Raw genomic sequence first — 17,406 nt, 5'->3', positions numbered from 1 at the left:
CGCTATTATGTGTGCTGACCACCAGGGGACGGCATGGAATGAAGGCAGGCCCCAGCCGGCAGCCTGAAGGCCCCAATGGGTCCTGATTGCCAGCCAGGCCTAGGGACACAACCATGCAAGAATTTCATGCACCGGGCCTCTAGTAATATAATAAGAAAAAAACTAAAATATGCAAATAATGTCAAATAAAACATAAATTTCCAAACAACACAAGTGACAACACTGATAAGAATTCCATGGGAAAGCTTCTATTCAGTGATGTTAAACTTTCATGTCTCTTTTCTCCTTAAGTGTCCTTTATGGAAATGAATGTTAGCTATTTCTGTATGACCCTTACTCTATAATATTCAACTGCTGACCTTCTTTTCCTAGGAAAAATAAAAACTTATACTGTTTAAATTTCAATATTTTATGACTTTATTTGTTCAAATAATGAACTTAAAATTATGTAAACTATGACTAAGAGATTTGTTAATTAGCAAATGAAGTTACAAGGTATATCTTATTGTTTCTAAATTAATATAGTGACAGTAATGGTTAATAGTACAGACTCTAACCATTATGGCTAGGTTCAAAGCCCAGATCTGCCATTTACCTGCTCTGTGACCATGAACAAGTTACTTAACCTCTCTGTTCTCAGTTTTTCAAACAGTAAAATAAATGGGACTAATAATAGTACCTTACCACACAGACAAGTTAATATAGCTGGAGTGCTTAAATAGCTAAACTCTCACAATCCTAATGGTCTTAACTTCTCCAGAGATTCTACAACTGTACCTTGGATGACAAATATTTCCTAAGGTGAAAGGCCACATAGAGAGTTATTTTACTCTCCTTGCTAATTCAATAAAACATAATTGTATTAACTTTTAGAGCATTCTGGAATTTGGAGAATTTGTCAAATAATGAAAAAGAATTATAAATCAGTCTTAGACTATAATTATTAAAGTTCTCAGTTATTCTTTCTCCATCTGTTTTCAGTTTACTCTGTATCAGAAAAAAAGGCGGGGGTGGGGGGGAGTGAACCAAAGCTCCCAAGCCCTCATGCAATAGAAGTGTAGATAACTGAACACCAATACTACCTTTGTCACTTCCATAGTAATAGAACACTCCTTTACTGAGAGCACACCACCGTTTCTGCCATTCAAATCCCAGAAAGCTGTGATCTACAATAAAGGGGGAAAGGAAACAGTTTAGATAATATACATAACATATGTAAACATAACACCAGTTCTTTTTAAAAATGTATTTCTTTTATTGATTTCAAGAGGAAGGGAGAGGGAGAGAGAGATAGAAACATCAATGATGAGAGAGAACCACTGATTGTCTGCCTCCTGCACGGCCCTTACTGGGGACTGAGCCCACAACCTGGGCATGCGCCCTGTCTGGGAATCGAACCCTGACCTCCTGGTTCATAGTTCAATGCTCAACCATTGAGCCACGCCAGCCGGGCAGTTCTTTATTGTAAAAGGATATGTTCGTTAGTATGATTTCTAAGGTTCCTGTTTAGCTCTAAAATTCTAGGACTAAGTCATTTGTATTTTCTTTGCAAGAGACAAAAACAAAGCTAAAAGGAACAAAGTGAGGCAGAGCTGGAGCTGCCACGTTCATGGGGTCAACAGGACGCTAACCAACTTTCCTGCTGGGGACGGTCCACACCAGCATTTGACTACACAGCCTGCAGATAATGGATTCATCTGGGTCTCATTTTCTCATCTGTTATGAAAAGGAAGGGGAGGAGCTGACTAGATTATTTCTAGTGTCTCTTTCAGCTTCAAAAGTTGGCTAAGAAAGCTAAGGAAAGCAAATGGAATATAAATAAAAAGGCCCAAAGGGAGTCCCTGAGAGATAAGCAGGATGGGAATGAAGAGACTTTCTGCTTTTCATTTCCCATATCATCACACCTCCTCCGTATTTCATTTCCATTATATATTGGTGTTGACAGAGTGAGACCATATGGTCAACTCCCCATTATCATAGCCAATGGAGAGGAACACTGAATGAGTAACAGAAAATGGTAGAAAACAGGCCAGGCTGGGCCGGACCACTGCAGGCACAGTGTATGCCAGGGGAGGCGCAGGAGAACCTGCTGCTTGGTGGTCGGACAGTGGTGAGAAATCCCATCCCTGAGATTACAGTCATGGCCCGCGCCTTCCTCTGACAGGCAGGAGACAGCTCCTGAATCATTACAAATAACTGGGGTTGATAACTAAAAACCTAGCAAATGTTGGTTATAAAAATTATTTAAAGCTAAAAGCTGTACTTTTTGGTTTGGATAATGTCATCCAGATTTTTCTTAGAGTCTTAAAACTCTTCAATCACCTAACGAGAACATTGGCTCCACATGTACACTGCAAGCATCTTTTATCCAAGGATAAAACCATTTTTAGATTTTTCATCGGAGTCTTAGTTTACCTTTTCTGCGTTTTTCAAGGTAGCCAGCCTTAAAAACACAAGGCAGGTCCTGTGCTGCCACTGGAGGAAACTGGTTTCCTGTGGGAAGTAGAGGAGAAGAGAAAGTAGTGAGCAACCCATTTTAGAAAAACCAAGTCCCGGGTCTCATTAGATTCAGTGTACTTTTAATTACCCAAATAAATTCAATCCAAGTTTATTAGCTTTGTTTCAGACCCATTCCATAGCTTAGTCCCTTTCCTCCTCCTTAAAAAAAAATAGTTCTATACTCCTATATCTTAATATATTATGCTCCCCCCCAATACAGCAATATTATGGAACGGGATGATTTCTAAAGGGCAATACTTGCCGAAACCGGTTTGGCTCAGTGGATAGAGCGTCGGCCTGCGGACTGAAAGGTCCCAGGTTCGATTCCAGTCAAGGGCATGTACCTTGGTTGCGGGCATATCCCCAGTAGGGGATGTGCAGGAGGCAGCTGATTGATGTTTCTCTCTCATCAATGTTTCTAACTCTCTATCTCTCTCCCTTCCTCTCTGTAAAAAATCAATAAAATATATTTAAAAAAAATAAAAAAAAAAAAATAAAGGGCAATACTTTTTGACCCACAATCTAAGGCAGCGGTTCTCAACCTGTGGGTCGCGACCCCTTTGGCAGTCGAACGACCCTTTCACAGGGGTCGCCTAAGACCATCCTGCATATCAGATATTTACATTACGATTCATAACAGTAGCAACATTACAGTTATGAAGTAGCAACGAAAATAATTTTATGGTTGGGTCACAACATGAGGAAGTGTATTTAAAGGGCCAGAAGGTTGAGAACCACTGGTCTAAGGAAAGGACTAGGAAACCATTAAAAATAAATGAAATGAAATCCTGAAAGAGATTTCAAATAAATCATGTACACTTCTTTATATTTATGTTGGATTAACTCTTCAAGAATTTTGATACATGCCGACTCTTACTTGGATGTCCCTCTTCTTATCAAGTAAAACATAAAATGATTTTCCCCAAAAAGCAAATGCTAAAATTTGTTTCTCTGAGCCCATAGCCAAATTCTCTCTTCCTGGTTGTACTCACAGAGAAATTCATTTGTCTAAACCTTTTTTGCTATTTGCCCAATATCTAGGGTTTGTTTAATACACATGTAAATCTTTTTTAAAGTTTAATAATAGCCCTAACCGGTTTGGCTCAGTGGATAGAGCGTCGGCCTGCGGACTCAAGGGTCCCAGGTTCAATTCCGGTCAAGGGCATGTGCCTTGGTTGTGGGCACATCCCCAGTGGGGAGTGTGCATGAGGCAGCTGATCAATGTTTCTCTCTCATCCATGTTTCTAACTCTCTATCCCTCTCTCTTCCTCTCTGTAAAAAAACCAATAAAATATATATTTTTTAAAAAGTTTCATAATAATCATCCCTTTAGATACTTTAGATTTTTTAAATTAAATTTATTGGAGTAACATTGGTCAAAAACATTATATAAGTTTCAGGTGTACAACTGTATAATACATCATCTGTATATTCCATTGTGTGCTCAACACTTAAGTCTAGTCTCCTTCCATCACCATATACTTGACCCCCTTTACTCCTCATCCTCCCCCCACCCTCCTAGATTTTAAGTTCTTAAAAGACCCATTTGATTTGTATAGCACCATAAACATATAAACACTGAATACTTTTGTTGGTAGAAATTGAAATTTTGTAACAAGATATAAAAAGTAATAACTTCCCTTTAAAAAACATGAATTGTCGCAACATTTAGACCTCATATCACTATACCTACAATGACCAATAGTATGCCACCATTTAAGAAGATTCACATTGATTCAAAGAATTAAGGCTCTACAAATGTAGGTATAGTGACTTATGGAGGCTAATATAAACCTATCTGGCAGGTAATGAAAGAAGAGCTGCCAAACACCACAATTATATGATCTCACCAGGAGAAACCACGCAACACAGACAATTATACAACATTCTAACAAATTCACAATTACATGATCAGTTCTGTTTCACTCTCAAAATTCACACCCTTGTCCCTGAAATAAATTTAGTTCTGAACTTTAATCCTTTGGCACATAGCAGACATTCAATCAAATGTTAGGTTTTATTGTTATAATTAAATATTGTATGTTAGTGTAACTGTATCTATTAATTTGAATGAATAGATGCCACTGTAAATTTAAGACCAATGTTCCTTAGAGAATTTTAATGAGAAAAAGGGAAAAAGCATGATTTAGTAACTGCACAAGTTAAGCATGGTAGTTCTTTTAAAAGCAGTTCAAAGATTTTCTTTTGGTGAGGTGAAAGCGGTTGACAGAGAAATTATAACTAAGGGAAGGAAAAGAATTAACTCCTAGTGTGGAACAGACTGTTTCTGCTGCAGAGGATAATACATGGGCTTGCTTAAGTGGCCACAGCGTTCAGTACCCTAAGGAACCAAGCACATACTGACCAAGACTTTTTATAACATGAACATGCATTGGTTCTATAATGATCCTACTTTCTAAAGCACCTTATAAGAGCAGGCAAGGAATGGGTCTTCGTCCAACTTGCAACACAGAAGTCTGAAACATGCACAATGGTAACGAGAGTACAGTGAATTCAAATAAGATTCAAATAAGCACGAATCAAGTGCCTACTATATTCCTAGCAACTCGGGGTGGGGTGGGGGTGGGGGAGGAGACAGTAGTGGAATCCAAATTTTCTTAGATTGGTATTTTACTCACAAGGACACTGTTTTTAAAAGTTAACTCAAGAGTTCTAGAGTCTCTTGAAACTTTTGCCTTAAAAACAAACTGTGTATATAGTGGATGTATCCCACCAGCAAGTTAAAGACTAAATTGTACAATCTGAAAAAAATGGAGAAGAATTCCATTATTTCCAGTATTTCATGCATTATAATTTTGCATAAAGGTAGAAAAATGCTTTCTGTTTTGTCTCCTACATATTTCAAGATCATGTCCAAGATCTTGTAGGCATTTCTGGCTGAAGGGTATATTGGGGACTTAGCTTTAGAAAACAGTTTGTCAATGAACTTCAGTTCCCAGAGCCACCCCTGACTCAGAACTCTGTTCCACAAGTGCAATTTCATTACCTGTTACTTCACATCTGCACACACAAACTTAGGTGCCACTTTCCCTGATTTGAAAGACTCTGCAATAGATACAAAGACACAGAGTTGCTGACACTTATATTATTCTAAAAGGTTTTAACTGCAAAAATTCACTTGTATGCCTGCAGAAGGAAACAGAGAAACTATGCCCTAACAAGGGAGAGAAACCTAAACTTAATGAATACCAATATTATATAAAATGGTTTCGTGATATAGCAGATACCCAGAATCTCAGTTTTATATTAATATTGATTTCAAGACACATGGTATAGGTTAAAGAGGTCTGTAATGAAACCCCAGTTCTACAAACGTGTGACCTTCAGCAGGTCACTAAGCCTCTCTGGGTATCAGTTTCCTCATCTAAAATAATGAAAAAATTAGGTTAGATTATCTCTAAGGCCCTCCTAATTCTAGGATTCCATGAAATATATCCACACTAATACTTTTCCTTGTACTTTCATTAACAAATGGCACCGATCCCCAGTGGGTTCAACTTTCAAAGATATCAAATGTAGAAACTGTTCACAATATAGTTTTTGTAAAGCAACTGATAACTTCCTGGAGGTCTAGCATAGAATTACTTGTTTTATGTCATTTTAAAGGTTTAATGAGACCTTGGTCTAGAATATCCATAAAGAAAATAAATACATGAATTAATATTTTTCATATTCTATTAATTCTCCCCTTCACACGAAAAATTTAGAATTTCACATCTTTTTATCAATTTGTTTTAGTAGCACAAATAAAATTATTTTCAATGGACATATGAAACAATCTATATATATAAAAGCCTAAGCGACCATTACGACTGGTCAACCAAACGACCAGTGGATTAAATGACCAGTCGCTATGATGCACACTGACCACCAGGGGGCAGATGCTCAACGCAGGAGCTGCTCCCTGGTGGTCAGTGCACTCCCACAGCCAATCTCCCATGGTCCTGCCCCCTGGGCCGGCCGCCCCGATCGGGACTGGGTAAGAAGGCCCCAATCGCTCTGATTGCCGGCCAGGCCAAGGGACCCCACCCATGCACGAATTCATGCACTGGGCCTCTAGTAACCTGTAAGAAAATAGCCACTACAGTCAGTAAAAGGTTACTAACTCTAGTGGCTATTTTACTTCAGCGTAGTCCTTTCACAGAGCTTATTTTTTCACTTATCACGATTATTCTTTTCAGAAAGGACATCACCAGAACTAGTTGATGCCTAAGGTTATCATAATATGCCCTTTAATAAAAAAGGCTCATGGTGGGCTTAGACACAAAGATGGTCAACTTCTAATCAGTAGGACCACAGAAGTCCCAGGGGTTAAGCCTTGGGGACAAGGCTTTAAACACTAATACAGTGACCCATGTAGTAACACTGAGGGCAAAAGCAGAGGTTGCAACTCACAGGTTTGCCATCTGTTCGTCTTTCCCAGCTCTATAAAGTGGCAAGCCACTTTGAAAACTACCAAGCAAAAACTGAATAACTATTAGGATAATTCAAGTTTGCCTTTATTAGCTCTACTTCTTGAAATGGAAATTCCTAATGCCTCATGGGAGTTTCAATATGTCTTCAAACAGGACTGTCTGAAACCAAAGAAGACACTAGCTATTAACATTATAGCTATATGTATGCAGGAAATGCTTCATGTTTATGATCCAAGATGTATTAAAGGCCTATTCTCAGTCTAATAAAAAATATATATGTATATAATTGTGGCTGCTACCAATTTTCATGGAAGTCTACCAAAATATGTAAAATTCAAATGGCAATAATAGAATGATTAAGAGAATAATTAAGAGTCAGAATTAAGAATCTGAAATCAAGTATGTTCATCAATATCTAGTAAATAATAGTCAAAAAGCCATAGATTAAAAGTATTATTCATAGTTATATTTTCCTTCTCTTTCAATTAAAACTGCTTCTTTTACCTTAGAGTGTGCTTAAGTGTATGACCAGAATTTGAACTACCTAATTACATTTCTGAAGACTGCTTTTTTTAGATAAATTTTTAATATAGGACTGCTATCCTTAGCTCATAAAATTAGATTTACAGAAAGTATTTCTTTAAGATTCCTGATTCCTCGGTCCAATGATAGTCCACAAGATATCACATTTTTATAATACATAAAAATTATTCCTTATAGAATTAAAGAATGCTTTTTACCTAAAAATTCCAGAATTACTTGTTTTTAGAAAGCCCTGTAATACTCCCTCAATTATTTACAGGGATGGAAGCATATGAATATACTAAATCAGTCATTAAAAAATATGGTTCACTGTGAGAAATTTCACTCTAAAGACAAGATTACTATTTCATATATTTATAATGCAGGGTACTCTTTACACTTTTATGTTTTGGTAAAGGCTACTTTTAAATAATCCTATATAATAAAAGGGTAATATGCAAATAGACCAAATGACAGAACAACCCAACAACCAATCAAAGCGTAATATGCTAATGATATACTAAGGCTGCTCAACTGCTCGCTATGATGTGCACTGACCACCAGGGTGCAGATGCTCTGACCGGTAGGTTAGCTTGCTGCTGGGGTCCGGCCAATCAGGACTGAGTGAGAGGGGCCAGACATGCCTGGAGCCCTTCCATGGTCCCTCAGCCTGGCCTGTGCCCTCTCACAATCCAGGACCCCTTGGGGGATGTCGGAGAGCTGGTTTCAGCCCGATCCCACAGGCCACTCCCCTTGGGAGGGTGCCAAACGCAGGGCTCATGGCTGGCGAGTGCTGCTGCGGCAGCGTGACTCTCTCCCGATCCAGACTGGGTGCGAGCCCGCAGCAGGCACAGTGGGGCCGGGATGAGTGGGAGTGGCAGGTAGGAGCTGCAGGCAGCATTGGACTGCGGGTTTCGGCCGATCCCTGCAGGTCACCTAGAGGGACCCCACCCATGCACGAATTCGTGCACTGGGCCTCTAGTAGATCATAAGATTTCAGGGAAAGAATTTAAACAAAATTTTATCTCTTATATAGAGTAACTTTTCAATTACTTTGTATCTGTCTATATCTTTTTTTTTTTAAGTGGCTTAATGCAAATTTATTATCTTATAGTTTTGGAGGTCAGTAATCCAAAGAATGTCTCATTGAGCTAAAATCAAGGTGTCAGGAGGGCTGTGTTCCTTCTGGAGGCTCTAGGGGAGTATCTATTTCCTTGCTGTCCTGCTCCCAGAGGCTAACCTAGTTCATTGGCTACTGGCCCCTTCCATCTCCAAAGCCAGCAGTAGCTAGCTGAGTTTTTCTCACAAAGGCCTCTCTCTGGTTCTTATTCTTCTGCCCTCTTTCTTCTTCTCCATTTAAGGAATATTGTATGTACAGTGGGCCCACCGAAATCATCTCCTTATTTTAAGGTCAGCTGATTAGCAACCTTACTTCACCTACCAGCTTCATATCCCCTTGCCATGCAACAACACATTTACAGGTTCCAAGGGCTAGGATGTGCGCTTCTTTGGGGGACTATTATTGGGTCTACTGTACCCCTTATTATACATAAAAATTGGCTACTAATTTTTCTATATATGGGCATGTATGTATCTGCCTATATCTTAATCACCTTCTCTAAAGCAAAAAAATTAATTTAACTCAGAAAAACAATAGCCTTTTTTTAAAAAAAAAGTCTATGATAAATAACTACTTTGAGAAAATGAGATATAAGTTTAAAATGGAATACAGTTTTCTCTTTAAGTTAAAATAAAATTCTAAATAAATTGAAAATTTAACAGATGCTCTAAATAATATAAAATTAAATATAGCCTAGCTGGTGTTGCTCAGTGGTTGAGCATCGACCTTTGAACCAGGAGGTCATGGCATATGTCTGGGTTGTCCACTCGGTCCCCGGTGTGGGGCTTGCAAGAGGCAGCCAATCAATGATTCTCTCTCATCATTGATGTTTCTCTCTTTCTCTCCCTCTTCCTTCTTCTCTGAAATCAATAAAAAGATATTTTTTAAAAAGTATATACAATTATGAACTGGGTTTTAATTTAATATTTTTCTTTATCACAATAAAGGTGTGCTGATCTGATTTTGCATCTTAGAATTGTGGTTAAACCCTGGGTTCAAATAGCAGCTTGACCACTACTGTGACTTAGATAAGTTACTTGATCTCTAACTTTAGTTTTCAAATCTTTTTGAAATTTTTATTTATTTATTTATTTTTATTGATTTGAGAGAGAGAGCATGCACAAATACCTATGTAGAAAAATATTCATTAATGTTAAGAGAATCTGAGTGAAGGGTATAATGGAAATTCTTTGTATTATTCTTGAACTTTTCTATAAATGACATATTTTCAAATGTAAATATATATATAAAACAATTAAAGGCAAATCTAGAAGTCAGGCTAGAACACAAAACAAGTTGAAACTACAAAGTCATTTACACGTAGCAAGGGTGGGCCAAGAATTCAGTTGTAAGCTTTATAACAAGCCAACATGAAGCAAAAAATAATAAATGGTGTGATTCATTGCCCATAAGATAAATACAAATCATTGCTCAGGGAGGAACATACAACAGCTATTCCTGGTTCCTGGTACTGAAATGAGAAAGAAATTTCTCCCATGTGTTCTCAATGTCCACAATAACATTTTTATAGTAAGTAAAATCAAAGTTTATAGGGCTGCTTTGTATAGCATCACTCATATCGAGCCAACAGCATAATGCCAAAGCAAACTTCAGTAAAAGCAACTCTAGGGAGCACAAAACCAGGCTGCCAAGTACTGTCCATAGCTCCCAAATAGCGCTGTGAAACTCAAGGATAAGATCATAGATCGCCTATAGGAATAGACACCCTACATATTTTTCAGGAAGTCCTTCCAAAATACTATTTGTCGTCATCAAACACTAATCTACCAAATAATGACTTTTTCAAGGTGTGGATGTCAAAATAGACAATGAACTCCTACAAATCAGTCAGAAAAAGATAAACAGCTTGACAGAAAATCAGGTAGAGAATATGAACCAGACAATTCATAGAATAAGCACAAAAGTTAATAAACATGAGAAAAGATGAGTGTTTACTGCTTAATTGCCTTTCTCATAATTCTCCTCCCCTTTACTAGGTAAGGAGATACAGGTTTCATGGGCTTGGAGATCATGATTGTCTTGTCCAGATTAGTGCTGGGGGCACAGTTAGCACTCATAAATTTTGCTGCATTAATAAACAAACTTCACAAAAACTAAAGAAACAAACTAAAACAGGAAACTACTTTTTTAACTAAAGAGTTAAAACTTAAAAAAAAGTAATAACATCAAATAGCAGGGAGGACATAAAGAGACAGTACTTAAATGCACTGCTTCTGGGAGTGTAACTTCCTGCAGCTCTGTGGGTGAGAGCTTGACTCTAAGAATTCAACTCCTAAGAATTTACCCTACAAAAATAAATAAACAAACAAACAAGTAAATAAAGCACAAGTTCATAATAGTGTACGAGCCAGAATAGTCACTTCACTGCTATTTGTGACAGCAGAAAATGGAAAATGTCCAGCAAGAGGGGCAGTATGAAACCATTTAAAATAATGTGTATTATTTGAATATTCATATGTAGATCTATGTGTACCAATGTAGAAAGGTATGTACTAATGTAGAAAGATGTTCATGATATTTAGTTGAAAACCATAAATTTTAGAGTGACATGTAGTCTTATCCCATTTAAAAAAATAAATGATTCCATTTCTTCGAGCACAATTACATTTGCATAATTCAGAGGGGAGATGTCTGAAAGGATATACTCAGAACTGTTAACTTCTAGGGAGCTATTTTTGGTGAAAAAAACAACTTTTTTCTTTGTTACAAGCATGTATGACATTTAAAAGTTTACATAATTGAATTTTTAAATGAAAAAGAAAAACAAAATGTATGTAGGTTTTTAAGTAATTAAATTTAAATATTTAAATGAAATATATTATAGTATTTATATCATACCCAGGAAAGCTTCAACCACTAACCCAGATCTAATTTAATCAATATGTGTAGTTGTATGGTAAAATAATACAACTTGAAAACAGTCCTCTCGACTCCTCTGAAGGTCTAACTCTGTGAATGTTCACATACCTGGGTATTCACACAGACCAAGTCTCATGCACCCACACAGCTTCCACCCTGCCCGGAACGGACCACCCTTCACCTGTCCCACTGCGGCATTCCTCCTACTCTCACTGTACAGAACAGTGATGGCGAACCTATGACACGCGTGCCAGAGGTGACACGCAAACTCATTTTTTTGGTTGATTTTTCTTTGTTAAATGGCATTTAAATATATAAAATAAATATCAAAAATTTAAGTCTTTGTTTTACTATGGTTGCAAATATCAAAAAATTTCTATATGTGACACGGCACCAGAGTTAAGTTAGGGTTTTTCAAAATGCTGACACGCCGAGCTCAAAAGGTTTGCCATCACTGGTTTAGAAGCTTCCAGCTCACCCTTCAAGACACAGCTCTCAAAAAAACCTTCCCATTGTGACATAATGAAAACATCTGCAAGAAAATGACTTTCTTTAAAAGATTAAAGGGAAATATTTTCTCTGATATAGATAATTCTTACTATTGACTTTTAGTGTTCTAAAAAGTCATTTAAATGAAACAAAATAGTCACTGATTTTTAATTATCAAGATATTTCTACATTTTCTAAAATTTCCCATCTAATTATAGAAACAACCAAAACCTTCCAGACAAACTCTGTTCTGGAAAAAAATACTGATTGATTTTTGGAAGTCTGCATGAACTAGACATGTTCATGGTTGGAAAACATGCATTGATGATGAATTTAGATGTTTTAAAAATGAAATTAACCTAATTTTGGGGGTATTACAAAAATAATACAATAATGCATTTTTTTTGTTCTACTTCAAATTAAGTGCCTTCAGACTGCTTCATGTAAAAATATGCCTAAAAATAATTGTGCCAGGCTATAACTGGTATTCCAAAATCCACTTGGGAAATGAATTTTATGGCTATAGTATAAACTTCTAAAATCCTGAAGTTTTAATAGATATGCTGGCACAACCTGGACCATAACAGTTTTAGCAACTGCTGCTACAATAAATCTGTCAGTTTCTATAATGCCTATGACAAATCCATTAATATGAATGATGTACACTTCCCATAGCATACTACACAGCAACTGCACAAGTTATGTCATCTCCATTCAGAGTAGCAAATCAGTAATCAATATTTGTAAAAGCAACAGCTAATCCTTTGTAGAATCACTGGTTCAGTGATTGAAGAGTTTGCTCAATCCACACAGTTAATCCCTCTTCATCTGCTTGAGCCCTCTATTTATCCCACCCTCTTACAGTGCTAGCTATGGCAGATTAATACATCTCCGCATGTTAAACATGACCTGACAATTGACACAGGATATTGCTGACAGGATAAGCTCTACAAACACTGGCCTTTTAAAAAGGAAGCTTGAAATTAACATTCAGAATCCCAAAGTTTACAAATAGGCTCACTGTTATCCCTTCCCAACTCCAAACCTGATATACTGAGCCCAAACTCCTTAGGAAATGTATCCCTAATTTTGGTTTGAAAAGTCTTCTGACTGATTCTAGAATACTTATTCATAAAGCTTGTTTTGGTATTACATTTTTAAAGTCATGGTAAATATAAGTTTTCTGGCCCAAGAAAAGAGACTCATATGTACAGAACCATTTAGAGAATTTTTTATGTATGAGGTCCTTGTTCTCAGCTATTATTACTTCAGAGTTCCATTAAAATGGGAGAAAGTGGCCCTAGCTGGTTTGGCTCAGTGAATAGAGCATCGTACTGAGGAATGAAGAGTCCCGGGTTCAATTCTGGTCAAGGGCACATGCACATGCCCAGGTTGTGGGCTCGAGGTGTGCAGGAGGCAACCGATCAATGATTCTCTCTCATCATTGATGTTTCTATCTCTCTCTCCCTCTCCTTTCCTCTCTGAAATTAATAAAAACACTTTTTTTTAAAAAAAAAAGGGAGAAAGTGGAGTCAGGTAAAGATAATTGGTCTTTTTAAAAACATAGTAGTAAATAGGGTGGGGAAGAGAGGAAACAATAACCAGTTTACTTTCTAATTCAAAATTTGTAGCAATATTCCCTTTTCCATATCAAATTCCACTTTAATGTAACACCTAGTATTCAAAATAACTAAAAGCTAATAATGCAATTTTTTAAATCTGATCATTTTAAACAGTATTAGTAATAATACATTCATGTGTGATGTTAAAAATGAATCATAGGTTAAAAATAATAACTAGCATTGAAAATGTAGTCACATGTATGTAATGCAAAAATTATCTTACATACTATATTGCATATTTTAAGACTGATCTTACAATCTAATTGCTTTTCAGATATTAAGCAAAATAACTTGCTAGTCAGTTGAATTTGCTCTAAGAAGAATTATACACATCACCATCACTGAATCTTACAACTGGTTCTAATTAGCCTTACTGAAAGAAGCTAATATAGAGAGTGAATAAAAGACAGCAATGCTAATTTGATATTATGGGTGATTTGTCCCTGTCAAAAATATGACACAATAGTTAAGTAGAAAAGTTTGCCAATAGCTAAGAAAAATAAATTTCAAATCTCTTTCAAACTATAAAAATTACTTTAGAAGTCATAGTCACCAATGGACATACAATTATCTTAACGTTCTCACTTATACAAACACATGTAATGCTGCCCATTAAATCCTGGAGAAGCTAATGTTTGACTTATTTTTTTAAATCATAGTGATGTTTACAAACAGCTTATATTTTTAAATACAACTAAAACAATTTTCTAGGAAACAGTATTATCTTAAGGTGAGGTAACTGAATGTTTCAAAAGATGGCAATTTATAACTTCTTCCAAAAGCCCTTCACACTCTTCAGCACGGCTGGCACGGCTCGGTGGTTGAGTGGCGACCTATGAACCAGGAGGTCACGGTTCGATTCCTGGTCAGGGCACATGCCCAGGTTGCCAGGCTCTGTCCCCAGTGTGGGGCATGCAGGAGGCAGCCAGCCAATAATTCTCTCTCATCATTGATTTTTCTATCTCTCTCTCCCTCTCCCTTCCTCTCTGAAATCAATAAAAATTAAAAAAATTAAAAAGCCTTTCACACTCTTCAGACACCCAAGTAACCAAAATCATGAACTTGCAAGCCACTTTGCCAATGTTATATGCACAGCCAGAGAACAAAATAACAGCCATATAAGACCGAACATGTAACACTGGCCTCCTTAACAATACATTTTAACTGAACTAACTTGCTAGTCAAGCATCAGTTTCTTCTTTAGGAAATACTGAGGAAGCAGCATTGCATGTCATTCACCAATTGAAGGTCCGTATTCTGAAGAAAATGTTATCTTCAAGTCTGAGACTTCAGATTTCTATAAATATTTCCATTTAAATGTTAATAATACCAAATATTTACTTGCTGGAGTATCATTTTTGTGATTTTAGTCATATTAATAAATCAAAGTATCAAGATTTTCCATATAAGAAAATCTCAAAGAAGGAAAATCAATGATCATACTGACAGTGATCTAGTAACACCATACATTTCTTTGTAGATTCAGACCTAAAGATATAAAGTCTGAATTTTTTATTCTAAGCAATCTCAAAATACAAAGGTAACACCATTTTTTTTCAAATTTCACCCCATTATTATGGCACAGCACACCCTATCAGGAGGCACATGATGTCAACTTACCCCATCACAAATGATGTTAATTTTCATACCTACTTATGGTGGTATCTGCCAATTTCTCTACTGTCCCATTACTATTTTACACTTTAAAGTTAATAAGGATCTTATGGGGGAGATTCTTTGAGATGATGTAAATATCCTGGTTCTTTTTCTAACTTTCTCCCACTAAGTTTTAACATTCATTGACGGCTTTTGCCTTGAATTAATTATTACTACCATGATTGCAAATAGTGATGTTTCCAATTTAAAAAAATAATAAATGAAGATATCAGATATTATTTATATGGAAAAGCTAAAAGCTAGACAAATGATGACAATTTGGGAATTGAATATTTAGGAAAGAAAAATAGCTGATTCTTGCCCTGGTAGACTCTGTCAACATGACTTTGTGTGTGTGCATATGTATGTGCATACATGTCTGTTTGTATTAATATTTTATAACTACACAATACCCTGGGATAGCATCTCATAATGTATATATTGATAAAAATTGTGCAATGATATGTGGAATCTAAAGAACAAAATTAACCGATGAACAAAATAGATCCAGAGACATAGAAGCATGGAACAGACTGTAGAATCTCAGAGGGAAAACAGGGGTGCGTGGGAAGAGATTAATCAAAGAACTTATATACATATGTGCATAGCCCATGGACACAGACAATAGGTTGGTGAAGGCCTGGAGCGGGTATGAGGGTGCGGGCTAGAAGGTGTCAATGGGGAGGTAGGGGGACATCTGTAATACTTACAACAATAAAGGTTTTTTTGAAAAAGAACAACTGAAAAAATATTATTGTGCAATGACAAATAGCAATAGCATAGTCATCCTTGATAGAAGAAAAAGAAAAAGGAGATTAGGAATCAGAAGACTACTCCTGTCAGCCCCTAAACTTCATTGTGGGTACCCAGACGATTCAATCTTTCTATACTTCGTGTGTAAATTAGCAGACATCGACTAGGAAATTTGTAAGCTTCCTTCCAACTCTAGTATTCTACATTCTAATAAACTAAAATATGTTGATTTATGCAAAGATGATTCTTAAAATCTTATCTTTACCACACACCATTTATATCCATCCAAAAAAGGAAAATAATACCAGAACTGGAGGAAGGTACAATAACTGTTTAGGTAAGTCTTACCCAATGATATTCCAAAGGAAATACAATCATAATTCCCCTCAGGAACCTTCTGGTTATGATTTATAACACAGTAGTCATTATTCTATTGTTTATAGTAGATGGTATAAATTTCCTCCAACAAAGAGAAAGAAAGCATTGCTTCTGCAAGATAAGTGTTATAATTTGTTAATATGCCAACTTACCCCAAGGTATAGCTAGTGATAATAAGGTTTTTAAATAATACTCAGTCTGCGACCTGAGGACTCAACCCAAAAGGTAAATACTGAGGAAGTATTTAAAAAGCCAAAAAGCCTGATTTCTAAAGCTCTTCTCCCAGATTCAACATAGAAAACAAATCTGAACTCTTGCCCAAACTTGTGTTGATGGTTCAAAGGAAAGAAAGTCAACAAGTAGAGTTCAAGGATACAACAGATTACTAGTAGTACATCTAATGATAAGGTGGTGATGTATTGATATTCACAAAGCTATAGTGAACTTGTAATATCAGGGGATAGGTACAAAACATAGGCTGGAGTCGGCTGTGCATATGTATATTTTATATACAATATGCATGCTTTTGTGTGTAATTAGTAGGAAAATGTACAAATATTTATAGAATATTTATGTAAGTACTAAAATGTAATAAAAACTTAATGTTCAATGCACTCCCTATTAAAATACCAATGGCATATTTCACAGATCTAGAAAGAACTCTCCAAAAATTCATCTGGAATAAAAAACAAAAAAATCAAACCCTGAATAGCTGCAGCAATCCTGAGAAAGAAGAACAAATTAGGAGGGATCTCAATACCAGATATCAAGCTATACTACAAAGCCGCTGTTCTCAAAACTGCCTGGTACTGGCACAAGAACAGACATATATACCAATGGAATAAAACAGAGAACCCAGAAATCTACCCAAACCAACCACTATGCTCAATTAATATTTGACAAAGGAGGCAAGAACATACAATGGAGTCAAGACAGTCTCTTCAATAAATGGTGCTGGGAAACTTGGTCAGACACATGCAAAAAAATGAAACTAGATCACCAACTTACACCGTACACAAAAATAAACTCAAAATGGATAAAGGACTTAAAC

The 17,406-nt window shown here is 36.4% G+C and overlaps 1 protein-coding gene across 1 annotated transcript in view; it reads right to left on the bottom strand.

Annotated features, from left to right (window-relative positions):
- The window catches only part of SKAP2 (src kinase associated phosphoprotein 2), a 152,924-nt gene that overhangs the window by 63,839 nt on the left and 71,679 nt on the right, over window positions 1-17,406 (bottom strand). Inside the window, exons 5-6 of the mRNA XM_005862971.2 lie at window positions 2,416-2,493; window positions 1,083-1,166 (exon numbers count right to left, since the gene is read on the bottom strand). Coding sequence (XP_005863033.1) covers window positions 1,083-1,166; window positions 2,416-2,493 — 162 coding nt within the window. The remainder of the gene's footprint in view (window positions 1-1,082; window positions 1,167-2,415; window positions 2,494-17,406) is intronic.

Source organism: Myotis brandtii, unplaced genomic scaffold, assembly GCF_000412655.1.
Source record: "Myotis brandtii unplaced genomic scaffold, ASM41265v1 scaffold17, whole genome shotgun sequence".
NCBI lineage: Eukaryota > Metazoa > Chordata > Mammalia > Chiroptera > Vespertilionidae > Myotis > Myotis brandtii.
The sequence above is the reverse complement of the archived record's forward strand: the minus strand, read 5'-3'. Positions and strand labels throughout refer to the sequence as shown.